This window comes from Schistocerca piceifrons, chromosome 4 (genome assembly GCF_021461385.2).
Source record: "Schistocerca piceifrons isolate TAMUIC-IGC-003096 chromosome 4, iqSchPice1.1, whole genome shotgun sequence".
NCBI classification, from domain to species: Eukaryota; Metazoa; Arthropoda; class Insecta; order Orthoptera; family Acrididae; genus Schistocerca; species Schistocerca piceifrons.
Genome location: NC_060141.1, coordinates 142710767 through 142724148, shown reverse-complemented (window position 1 = coordinate 142724148; position 13382 = coordinate 142710767). Strand labels below are relative to the sequence as shown.

Here is a 13382-nt window from a genome sequence, read left to right as displayed (position 1 = left end):
TGTGTGTGTGTGTGTGTGTGTGTGTGTGTGTGTGTGTGTGTGTGTGTTGGGAGGGGGGGACAACGATGACAAGAGAATGTCTATCAGTTGACTCCAGAGTTATTAATTGTTCTGTAATCTTATCAATAGTTGAAAAATAAATCTGGCATAGTAATTAAATTTTAATACTACGCACAAAGAAAGTTACAAGCAAAAAATGTGATCATACATTTTACTTTATGAAATGCAGACGAAACACACATTTTCCTTCTTTAGCACCACAGACTGGCTGACCAACTTTTGAGCCCTGTATATCAGGGTTCGTTTGGGAACTGTGTACGCTCTGCTGGCATGTTAATGCTTGGCTTTCCATTTAAATTTTCTGTGAGTTCTAAAACAAGCAAGCTATATTTCTACAATTCACTCAATTTACATTTTCATACATGGTGCATTTTCACACGGACAACTCTTATGATCTCAGCTGTATGATGCAACAAACAGATCAGCAAATTATATGAAAAATTATATATACAGACACTTGCAACAATGTCTTCCTCACTACACCACTACATTGTTGTAAACTATTTCTGCTGGATGCACTATGTCACATTGTTACTGTGTTCATAAGGCCACAATCTTGCCACATTCAAGAGCTTTTGTTCATAAAATAACTACTCGAGAAAAGGTGGTTAATTTCACCTCTATTCCACCAAGAATTTGGAAAGTTTTATTTATGTGTGTATAAATAGATAAGAGCAATGATTAACTTTTATTATTGCTCTAGTTGTTGTTGTTATGAAGCTTCAAAGCACAATGTAAGTAGGAGCTAGACATGAGACATTTTATAACAGCCACATAATAAATTCCTCCTGAAAATGATTACCATACATATGTAAATCCAAGTCTTTTTTTTTTATTTATTATTACCACATGCCGCATTCAATGCCACAGTACATTTGAGCACACCTAGAATCAGTGATTCACTGGGAATGTCATAGAAATTGAGATATTTTTCTATATGTCACAATGCATTGTTATGACTGTCAACTTTTTTACATTATTGTTGACCTGTGACTGCACAGTGTGTGTGCATTAGGTAGTCACACAATGAAAGGCAAGCAGAGAACAACATTGTATGATGCTACATTGAAGAATAAAGTAATTCTTTATGCTGAAAACTATGTAACAGGAGGGTGTGAAAAAGAGTTCAATGCAGCTGAGAGTAATATTTGCTTATCGGAGAAACAGAAATTTGCATTATTTTTAACTACCACAATTAGCAAGAAATACACTGGCCCTCACGAAAGAAGACATCCTGACATTGAAGTAAAAGTTTTGGAATTTGTCTGTGAAAGGAGGAAGGGCAATCTGTAACTAGTGACAGCATTCGGTACAAAGCAAAACAGGCGGTTGCAGTTCTTAATATACAAGGCAAGAGTTCAAGACTAGCTGTGGATGGGTTGATTGCTTTATGAAGTGGGCAGGTGGATGTTCATCAGTGGCTGATGACTGCTAGCTAGTGTGGTGATGTTTTGACTGCATGAGCAACCTATTACTCCATGCAGCTACACCTAACACTCCCGCCTTAACACTCCCTTATTAGATTGGTATAGATATTCAGCTTTCCAGTGCTAGTGATTTACTTCAGGGTCCAGCTAAGCTGCTCCCTATTCTTCCTTGGTATCGAATTCCACTCTTCCGTTCAGATTTCTATGAGCAAAGTGCCTATAAAATAAAACACTGCTTCTTTCCTTAAATGAAATGAAGATTGGTTCCAATTAACTCTGTATATTGTCACAAACTTTCACTAAAGGTTATGCGTGACATGGGAACCAACTAATATTACAGTCTCAAAAACTTCTCATTAATTTTCTGTCCATAAATAGTATGTAATAACAATCGCTTATATACAACATATTCATCTTCCTTGGTGTCGGAGATCATCCACGGTACCAGAGCTCTTTCATTCCTCCTTGCACCATGGAGATTACAAATGCTCTCCAGCAGGTGGACTCTGCATCTTTTGAGTAATACTTTCCCACAGTATGTGGCCCAATTCTTACAAACTAATTGCGATCACACACATCTTACTCTGAGCTCTATATCTGACGTACGTGACATGTCCTCCCATGAATGGCATGGATCATTACATGGACTTATCTCTGCAATGCTGTAGAACAGTATGCCAAAAGCTTCGACAAGATTTTGTGAAAAGAACTTCAAGAATTTCTGTGATACATGATCACACTTCAGGAAGAAAATAATTTTTAGACAGGCCAAATACACAACACTGATGGGATGCCAATTCAGTCTGGTATGTCACGTAATTACACGATTGATGAAATCTGCAAAAAAAACAGCACATAACTGTAATGCTGGTAATGACATCAGATGGGTACAAACTTCCTCCTTTCTTAGTCTTCAAGCGGAAAAAGAAACCACAAGATCCCAAAAAATAAAAAGCTGTTTCCTGATGACAACATTATTCAAAATCAAGATAAGGGATGGATGGCAAACTTTAATGCTTGAATGGTTCTGAAACATATGGGAACTCTGTCCTGCTGAGTTTTCTAAACTACCAACAATGCTTTGTCTTTGTGCGTTTCATGGTCATCTCATAGACGCTGTAAAGGACATCCGCAGTCTAGCCAGCAACTTTATTGTTATTCCTGGAGGAATGTACTCTGTATACAATCCCTTGACTTTATTACAGACAGAAATTTCAAAGGTTACATTCAGGAATAGTACAAAAAATGGTTTTTCAAACCAAACCATGAACTGAATTCGAAATGCAAAATTAAGTGTGCTTGTGAAATAACGCCTCCCGTGACTCAGTAGAAATAGTTAATTATTTATGTCAAAGGAAAGATGATGTGACTTACTGAATGAAAGCGCTGGCAGGTCGATAGACACACAAACAAACACAAACATACACACAAAATTCTAGCTTTGGCAACAAACGGTTGCTTCGTCAGGAAAGAGGGAAGGAGAGGGAAAGACGAAAAGAAGTGGGTTTTAAGGGAGAGGGTAAGAAGTCATTCCAATCCCGGGAGCGGAAAGACTTACCTTAGGGGGAAAAAAGGACGGGTATACACTCGCACACACACACATATCCATCCACACATATACAGACTCAAGCAGACATATGTCTGCTTGTGTCTGTATATGTGTGGATGGATATGTGTGCGTATGTGTGCGTATGTGTGCGTGCGCGCGCGCGAGAGAGAGTGTATACCCGTCCTTTTTTCCCTCTAAGGTAAGTCTTTCCGCTCCCGGGATTGGAATGACTCCTTACCCTTTCCCTTAAAACCCACTTCCTTTCGTCTTTCCCTCTCCTTCCCTCTTTCCTGACGAAGCAACCGTTTGTTGAGAAAGCTAGAATTTTGTGTGTATCGACCTGCCAGCGCTTTCGTTCGGTAAGTCACATCATCTTTGTTTTTAGATATATTTTTCCCACGTGGAATGTTTCCCTCTATTATATTGAAATATATATTTTGCGTTAACTGTAGCGATCATATAATGCTGACTGAGAGTTAATGCCAAGCTTACTGTGATCGATGCGGCATTAACATCTCTGTTACTGCTATAGATTACGACGTGTGACCAATTTTGCACACTCTATTGTTTTAGTGCTTTTCTGTTAGCCTCTTGAACTATCAGATTCTATCTTGTCAGACATTTTTAGCTCTAGTGAGCTCCATTCCTTAATGTTGTAATTATTATTTTTGTCTTACGACGTATTATTCATCGCAATTACCGCGATATTATTATTTCCCACAATGATTTGCTCTACTGACAAGCACTCTGATTTCTAAACAGGAAATCAGAAACTTTATTAATGATAACTAATTTTTGACGTAAGTTGGCAAATTCCACTGAGTTTTCTTTGCAGAGGATGTCTGCCATGATATTTGTAAATGTACAAAATAATTTCTCTAAATAGTAACCTGAACTGTTGTAAATAAAAAAAGTTTTCACAAAATTATTTAGTAGTTAGATTTCCAGATTCTCTGATATTATATATTTCATCAATAGTTGACCCCACTTCTGGGCACTAATAAGAAAAAATACTTTTCTTTGCAAAGTTTTACTCTGCTCTTTAAAAGCTAGCCATCATGCAAACAAAAAACGATATCCAGAATGAGATTTCCACTCTGCAGCAGAGTGTGCGCTGATATGAAACTTCCTGCCACGAAGTTTCAAAAAACGATATATCTACCATTAAACAACTTCTTCCAGAACTTTGCTACAGAAACTACAAAAGGGAAATCTCATGTTGCTAACTTAACTTATAAAAGTTACTATTTACTGTCAATAGAAGTCATCTCAGTTATAAAATATTCTCTCTATTTAACAAGATTTAACATTCTTTCAAGTAATATAAATAGAAAGTTATATTTTATGCTGCATCCCACATTATTGCACACTGGGTTTCATCTACCTGGGAAAGCAATGAAGCACCAATGATTGTAAAATCATTCAAGACATGCTGTATTTCAGATACTCTGCATAGGAGTGAAGACTATGTGGCCTGGAATGACACCTAAGATGGTCAGGAAAGAAGAACTGAATCTTCTACTAATGTAGACTCCTCCGAAGATAACCATAATGATGGTTTTAGGGAATGGTGATGAGTAATGCCTGTAATTTGTGGTACATTCCTTTGCATGTCATATGGTAATAAAATCAGGCATTCTTTTCTAATAACTAGTGTCATTTAAGAGGTCACTTAAAAATTGTTGTTTTGATCATTTACATATATGTGTAAAATAAATTCAGCTTACCAGTGCTGCACCAACACACTTGTTTTTGTGATTTTAATTATTAAAATTGGGGTGCACAGTGTATTCAATGGCATACTGGATTTACGTAAATGTGTTAGTATTCAGATAGAGGTTCTGAGCATTTTACGTTTAGCCATTGCCACGAATTAAGAACTTTAGAACAGTAAATACAATAACTAAGATAAAAGAATTTTAATCAATAAGGTATTGATATTTGCCATAAAACGCTTTTTGAACTTTTTGGTCAACTCCATCCAATGGTCGACTTCATCCCATTCTATGGCACAGGTCGATATTCAGAGTGTCCATAATACACTAAGTGAGTTATAATTCATGCATGAGGATAACACCATTCAGTGACACACAAAAAATATCAAAAATTGCTGACAATTTGTCAGGAAGTGGGACCGGTGAGAGGTCATATTTTACAATGATATAAAGTTTTATAAACTTTAACGCTCATTAGTAGATGAATGTGGTGTACATTTGTCTGGAATACAGCTACCAGCAAAAGAAGCAGGGCTGACAGTGACCTGGTGTAAGGTGAAAGCCTCAGGATTTGATGAAGCACTGAATTTAATGGCTGATAAAAAATCTTGCAGGCGAAGGTGTTGGACCACTGGCAGACCTCACCCCAGGTGTGATTCATGACACCAGTGGTACAGCTTCCATCTTGTTGGTATATCCTGTAATTTTGGCTTTTCTGTCAATCTGACGAACTCCCCACTGCCTCATATTTGTGTACTTTTCATCAGTTGTCCCACATGATCCTTATGTGTTACTCCAAGCAACTCCTCTTCCCTTTCATATTCTCTTAGAGATCCAATCTGTGATGATCATGTAGCCAAACACTAACATGTCAGAACTACTGGAATTATCCTCATACAACAGTTACCCCATTTTCTTTTATTATTATTGTTGTGTAGATTATGAACTTTACTCTTCTTGATTGTGTATAATATGTTTAAGGTTTTAAGAATCTTGTTTTCTAAACGAGTAATAATATCTGTGAAAAATAAAGTAGTTTGGCTATACAATATTTTACATAATTCATTCAAATACAGAGCCACTACACTATAGTACAGTATATTCTGCAATAAAGTAAACTATGACTAACATTCTGTTCTCACTTTAAAATTAAGTAAATAATCTGCGAAACCAATTTGGGAAAAATGGGAAAGCTTGGAGGTGTGAAATTGTGTGGAAGAATGGAATTTACAAGCGATAACAATCAAAGTTTTGTTAATGGACACTCACTGTAGATCAGTGCGAAGTTCTTTGCAGAAAACACTAACTTTCTGCACAACATTTAGTCCCCATAAAATTATAATCAATATAAATAAGGCTGAGTTTTTGATGCTAGGCAATTTCATTGATGAGAGATAACAATGTTTTCCTTACCAGTGCAATATTATATTCTTCTAGTGCCCTGTTAGTTCTTGATTTTCCTAGTAATCTTCTGTTTCTTTCTGCGTGAATCTCTCTTCTGTGCCTTTCAAAATGTAGCTGTATGTTGAGAAGTGCCAGCTGCTCCTTCACCGTTTTCAGTTCATATTCCAGAACAGCTAGTAAGTAGACAATTTAGCTTGTTTCATTCTAGCCATAAAACAGTTTTACATAGACTTGACAGGTAAAAAATTTAGATATGGGTTATTAATGATTTCTTACACTATTCAACTCAAATTTGCCAGCTCTCTCTCTCTCTCTCTCTCTCTCTCTCTCTCTCTCTCTCTCTCTCTCTCTCTCTCTCTCTCTCTCTCTCTCTACTTGCACTAGAGCAGTCAGTATTTTAATCACCAACAGTGAGCAGCTTACAAAATAAATATAATTAGGTCTTTAAAATACCTATTTCATGTAACATAGTTGCACCTTTACAACTGCTTTCTGTTAGTGATATTTCAGTATGACATCGAATATGTCAGTTGGTTTACAAATATACTTTCCAGGTGATAAATGTGACCACACATCGATCATTGACAACTGGCTTCCACATTAATGTTAATGAACATGCCCTCCCCACTTTTTTCTATTAGACTTTACACATAAACAGAAAGTGGTCAAAGATTGTTGCGACAATACTTCACTCCTTCCTGCACCATATTAAGTCTGAGTTAGGCATAGTGTCAATCACCTCTATTTCATGGTTAAATTTTTGAATTTTACTGTTGTTTTTAAACAGTGATCTATTGTTGCCAACACTCGTTACTATGGAGTGAACGTATTGTGAGATGACAAGCAAGCTCAACAATACAAAGAGCATGTTAGAAAAGTTTCAGACAACCCACAAAATACAACTCTATCATCATCATATCTTGGCAATTACACATCTTTTGGGAACACAAAATATGTACATAATTTACAAACTTACTGGCATGTTTACATAAATGATCACATCTGTTGTAGTGTCCAAGAAGTCTGAGTGAGTTTGCTGGGCATGAATTTCAAGGCCACTCGTCAACACTATGACTGTGTGTTGGAAAGCCACAGGTACAATCCACACTGGTAATATTTTGCCTTATGTGTCTGTGTCACAGCTCACCACATCTCCCACGATAAGTAATGATTTTGTTGAGTGTACTCTATGTCCTACAGGACAGACTGAGTCCCACAGTTTGTTGTTGGTCCACCAGGTTGCTAGCTGTTCCACTTCTGTGATGTCTGGAACTGTCTGCTGATCTAGACAGCAGGTACGTCCTATCTGTTGGCAGCTGCTGATTGTTGCAATTTTTCTTATATTTCCTCAGAAGAATATTCTTTATTCTCAGGTTAGATGGTGGAATGTAGATCAGGGCAGGTAGCCAGAACACTGGAGTGGACTTAACTGTACCAGTAACAATCTACACTGTCCGACTTAGCTCCATATCTACTTGTTTCGAGTGGCTACTATTTACCGAGACAGCATGGCAATATTCTGCCGCTGAATAGACAAGGCTAAGCGCAGATGATCATAGGGTTGAAGCTGCAGAAACCCACAATGTGGCATATAATTTTTGCAGAATATTATTTCTTGACCTCAATTTAGCTGCAGTTTTCGTCAGTAGTTGTTTAAATCACAGCATTCTGTCAAGCGTAACTCCACGGTATCATAGATATTTGTTAAGAGCCAGGCTTCTAAATATGTGTCCCATTCACAGTTGGCTAAGATATCACTCAGATGAGAACATCTGAATCTAGTTTCCGAATGGTTGAAGTCCCCATTTACAATAATATTGTCACTTTATACAAGGTGTGATAAAAAAGCAACAGGAATTTAATTCGTTCACTTTATACATTCGATTTTCAATTATTTATTTATTTATTTTTGTCTTGTTGGTACATATGTTCCTGATAAGCATTTACATTTTCAGCTGTTATGAATATTTAGTTTATTGTTGCCAGCTGAAAAAGTTATGCGCGTATCCGAGTGCCTGGCAAATTTTTGCTTTCGAGAAAGGTGGATCAAAGAATATGCATTAAATTTTGCTTGAAAAATGGAATTAAGTGCAGCATAGCATCTGAAATGTTGACTGCGGCTTTTGGCAAATCTACTATGAGTAAGACAAGATTTTTCAAATGGTATAAATGTTTCAAAGAGGGTCAAGGAGACATTTAAGATGAAGATTACCCTGGACACCGAAGCACATCAATTACTGACAACATTGTGGAAGAAATAAAGAAAATGGTTCTCGAAAATCACTGCATCACCATCAGAGAGGTTGTTCATGACGATGGTGTATTCTCTGGATCACGCCCAGCAATTTTCACAGATGTTCTGGGCATGAAACATGTAGCAGCAAAGTTTGTTCCAAAATTGTTGAATTTTGATGATAAACAACTAAATGTAGACTTCTCTCAGGAATTGCTCAATGAAGTCGATAACAGTCCAGAACTTCTAAGAAAGGGTATAACAGATAATGAAACATGGGTATACGGGTATGACGTCAACAAATTGTTTTCACTGTTGCCTTCAATTACCATGGGATAGAGCATTATGATTTCCGAATTTATGATCATACAGTAAATAAGAAATACTAACTGGAAGGTAGTGTCATTTGCGTGAAGCATTCTGTAAAGAAAGCGACTAGAATTGTGGTAAAATCACTCGTGGAAATTGCATCACAATAACGCTCCCACTCACACCTCAATACTTGTTCAAGATTATTTGACAAAAAAAAAAAAGTTTATATATATTGATTCAGCCAGCATATTTGCTTGACATGGCATCCTGTAACTTCTTATGGCATCCTGTAACTTCTTATGGCATCCTGTAACTTCTTATGGCATCCTGTAACTTCTTATGGCATCCTGTAACTTCTTTCTATTTCTGAGGCTCATGAGAACCATGAAAGGACATTTTGCCACCACTGATAAGATGAAAACAGAATCACTGAAGAAGCTGATCATGTTACTGTAAAGTGAGTTCCAGAAGTGCTCCCATGACTGGAAAAAGCTATGGCACAAATGTATTGTGTCTGAGGGGGATTACTTTGAAGGGAAGAAAGTTGATCAATATATAACGATTCTTTAAGAAAAATAAAAATTCCCATTACTTTTTGGTCACACATTGTACATAAGTCTTTTGTTAGCATATCCTCAGGGACCTTGATTTGTTTGTGCTTGCTATTATCCAATCATAACCTGGACTGAGTGCATGGCATATATGCAATATACAAGCCAAGTATTAGCTGCACAAGGACTGAGCCTTGAGGTAGGCTATTGTTAAGGGTCTTCAGGTCATGGGAGGCATTGTCTATAATTACCTGAAATAGTTTGTCAGTCAACATATTGTTAAGCTGTGCTATTTTCCTACAGGGTACAGGCCACACCCTGTCTCCACATGGTATCATAAGCTGCAGACAGATCAATAAATACTCCAGAGGTGCTTAGCTGTTGCTTCTATGTAAGTTCTCAGCTATTTCATTAATTGTCAATTATAAATGCAACAAAATTTAGAATATTGTTTCACTTACTGATTTATACATATGAATTGTTTTATGAGGGGTCATCCTTGTGCAGTAGCTTACATTGTGTTTTATCTCAAGTTAGTGACAAAATTCCCACAAAGCATATAATTTTTCAAGAGAATCTTTCCTAGATTATCCATTTGGTTCAATTACAGTAGTAACATTATCCACAAAGAAATATTTTCACTACATTCATTATGTAAGCTACCTCAAGTTTCTTATAGAGATACTCTGCAATCTTTTATTTGCTACAATTTGAGAGTCATCAGCAAGATCCCTAATATCTCAACACTTAACATCTATGGGAGAGTGACGTGAGGTACACAATGAAATGCTTTTGACAATTCACAGAAAATACCAGCTGGGAAAACTTTGTCATTTAAATTGCTATAATCTGATCTGGTAAACGGTACATTCTTTGAAGAGATCCATTTGAAATCCATGTCTTATTCTGGGAGAGGTATTTTACTGTTCTTGAGTACGTCATCTTTTTTCTGTAACTGGACAAAGGAAGTAAACAGTAATGTGTGTCAGTAATTACTAACATCTTTCTCATTATCTTTATTGTAAAAGGAGTGTAACATTAATGTACTACAACTTGTTTGGAAACAGACCTCTCAAAGTGATGTGTTGCACATTACTGAATGCACTGCATACATTATATACATTTAAATGAGATATAATCAATCCCACTGAGTGCTCTGCTTTTGAGGGAAAGAGCTAATTTATTTTCACTTTTGAATAATTTTTTTATTTGGTCCAGGGAACAACTGGTTTTCCTGCATTATTTACTGAGAGATTGTGGCAAACCCAGTAATGGTCTTATTTCATATCACATAAATACCCTACAAATGAGAATACAAATACCACCACCATAGATGGTGTTCTGTTGGCAAGTGTAACGCACTAACTCATGTTTTTCAATGTACACAGGGATCATGATACATAGGCATGGCAGGGTATAAGTCTGGGAACATTTCTTAGTACAGAGGCTTTTTATTAACATTTTGTTCATGCAGTCACTGTATTACTGCATCCATGCTAATCTTTGTTCCTTGTGACAATGTAGTGGGCAGACTTCTATGTTTTCTGTGCCTTCACTCACAGATGGCTGTATGGAATGCCTGTACTGAATCTGTAAGTGATGTGCTGCACTGCAATTAATTCATGTGTTGTTATGATCAATGACATTTGATAATGGCCACTGTCATCAATATTTTTCTGGGAGCAGATTTTCTCAAAATGAAGTACTCTCTGAATATGACTTACATGGTATTGCATTAGAGAATAGTGTATGCACAACCTTACTGAGTGATTGTTCCACATGTCAGGCACCTACAATAAGGCCAAGTGCATTGACATCCAAAGTCTTACCCATCCTGTGCTTGACTATCATGCCAATGCCCAGTATACGACCTGATGGCGTGCTGATTATGTGAAATTCAAAACTATTCCATACACTTATCATGATAACTGAAAATTTATGCTCTAAATCATATTTCCTGCTTTTCGCGGTCAGTTGCATTAACGATCAGGATATCTGAAGACTCCTCCAGTTTGATTCAAAACTCTCAATGTCACTGATGTTTCCTTACACCTACGATTTCGAATCACTAATACCAGAGATTCTCCCAAGGGGTATGTGGGAATATCATCAGTGTGAGGAAAGCGGTGGTAGAGGATTGTGTCAGGGTACGCAAGAAACCTGGATTTCAGTCCCAGCTTGGCACAAGCTTATAATTGTGTCACTAGAATGGTATTCACAAATTAAATGCTGAGAATAAAAATTACCATGTCTATAGTGACAAAAAGTGCTGCCTAGTGACAAGTTCAATAACAAATTGAAATAGTATATATTTAAGAATTGTCCTCCAGCTGGAAAAAGAGGCAGGAGGAGGAATGTTCAATGGCAGGTGTGGGAGTGGGGATTTGGGTGGAAGGGGGGGGGGGGGGGTCAATGGCACAGTGGAGCTTCCCCCCTTGCCCCTTACATTTGATGCGTTACATGTGCCTTTGTGTCTATACACCACAAAATCAATCAGCTGCCACATTGGCTTTGCAAACTGCAGAAATTACCCTAGCACCCCTCCGTCCTAAATTCAAATTCCCATTCATACCTCAGCCCACTTAGTATTCCCCCTAAACTCTAACAGCATTGCAGAGGCTCTCCAATTGTATTGGAATAGCATCCCTGTATCTAACGAAATGGAGGATCCTACTTGACCAGGCATAGGTGCACCATAGATATTCAAGACTTGGAAAGGTCTCTGAAACCATATAGTTTCATTTAATTTATATTAGTTGTTTTGAAACATAATCAAACTATATTTGAAAGTATTACAGGTGCATAATATTAAATCTAAAAGTGATTTCGTTTCAACATTAGTAATTTAGAACATTACAAAACAGGTTGCACAGAAGTGTCTACTAAGAACTGGGGGATAGTAACATGTTAGGAAATGACTGGAAACCATAAGAGTACAAGGAAATCAAAACAGACTTATTTAACATATACACAACATTTCATCAGCAATGATGGAATATGGCACAGCAACTAACAATTGAGAAAAAATTGTATGTAGTTCTTAACAGAAACTGGAAAAACAAACAGATAATAAGAAAAATAACAGAATCCAGAATTAATACTAGATGAAACAGACAAAGCTTTACACTTAGAGGAAGTGAAGGCACTTGGTGTTGATGTTGCAATATAAATGGTTAATGCTGGAGGGAAAGTTATGAAAAAGAAGGTTGCAAAATAATTTACAAAATGTCTGCAGAGTACAATAATTCGACAAAATTGGAACAATCCTGTATAGTCCCACACCATGTGTGTATGATTATCAGCCTCCCCTCCATAACATGAAAGGTACTGCATAAAAAAACTATTTAATTAAAATAAAAGAACAGCCATGTTTATTAGAAGTAGGTACAGCATTATGGACCGTATGCATGTTTTAAATTTATAGAATAACGCAACAGAAATGAAATATCATTATGTCCAAGACTCAATTTGAAGAAAGTTTTTGCCTTTGTTTCAATAAAACCAGTATTGACTGCCTTTGAGAAATAAAGTGCCAATTCAGGCCATTAAGTTTTGAGATTGGCCTAATCCTTTTCTGCCCGTACACACTTGTGCCCTCATCTTTCTAGTGTCATACAAGAGCACAGAGTTGAGTTCATGCATTTGTGTCTTGTCAGGAGATCTGCAACCCTTGCTGTAGCAGAGGAAGATCTTTGACTGTTATAGTTCAACATCCCCGCCCAAAGCTGGCAGTGAAAGATGGACTGTTATATCCTGTGTTGTTCATTAGATCTTAATAATTTAGAAGCCCTGATGACACAAAAGGACATTACTATGAGGATTGTGATGTTTGTAACCTATAAGATTTTCATACCTATTTCCGTATGTGCTACTAAGTAATTCAACAAGAAGATATGATGACCATATCCTGACAGGTCTCAAAAGCTTCATTTTTGTTTTGTTCTAAAGTTAAAAAAATATGTATGACAATGCACTATTTTTTAGTTGCTTTGGCAATATTCTTCCAAAATTTTAAATCTTTTGGTAGAATGTTTGTCATGAAAGGGTTAATAGAAAATATAGAAAAACTGAATTGGTGGTTTTAATGCTTGAAGTGTTCTACAGCTCGCTCCCCCCCCCCCCCCCCCCCAT

The 13382-nt window shown here is 36.9% G+C and overlaps 1 protein-coding gene across 1 annotated transcript in view; it reads right to left on the bottom strand.

The window, feature by feature from the left end:
• Positions 1-13382, bottom strand: part of LOC124795679 (hamartin) — a 236520-nt gene that overhangs the window by 55120 nt on the left and 168018 nt on the right. Inside the window, exon 14 of the mRNA XM_047259760.1 lies at positions 6165-6344. Coding sequence (XP_047115716.1) covers positions 6165-6344 — 180 coding nt within the window. The remainder of the gene's footprint in view (positions 1-6164; positions 6345-13382) is intronic.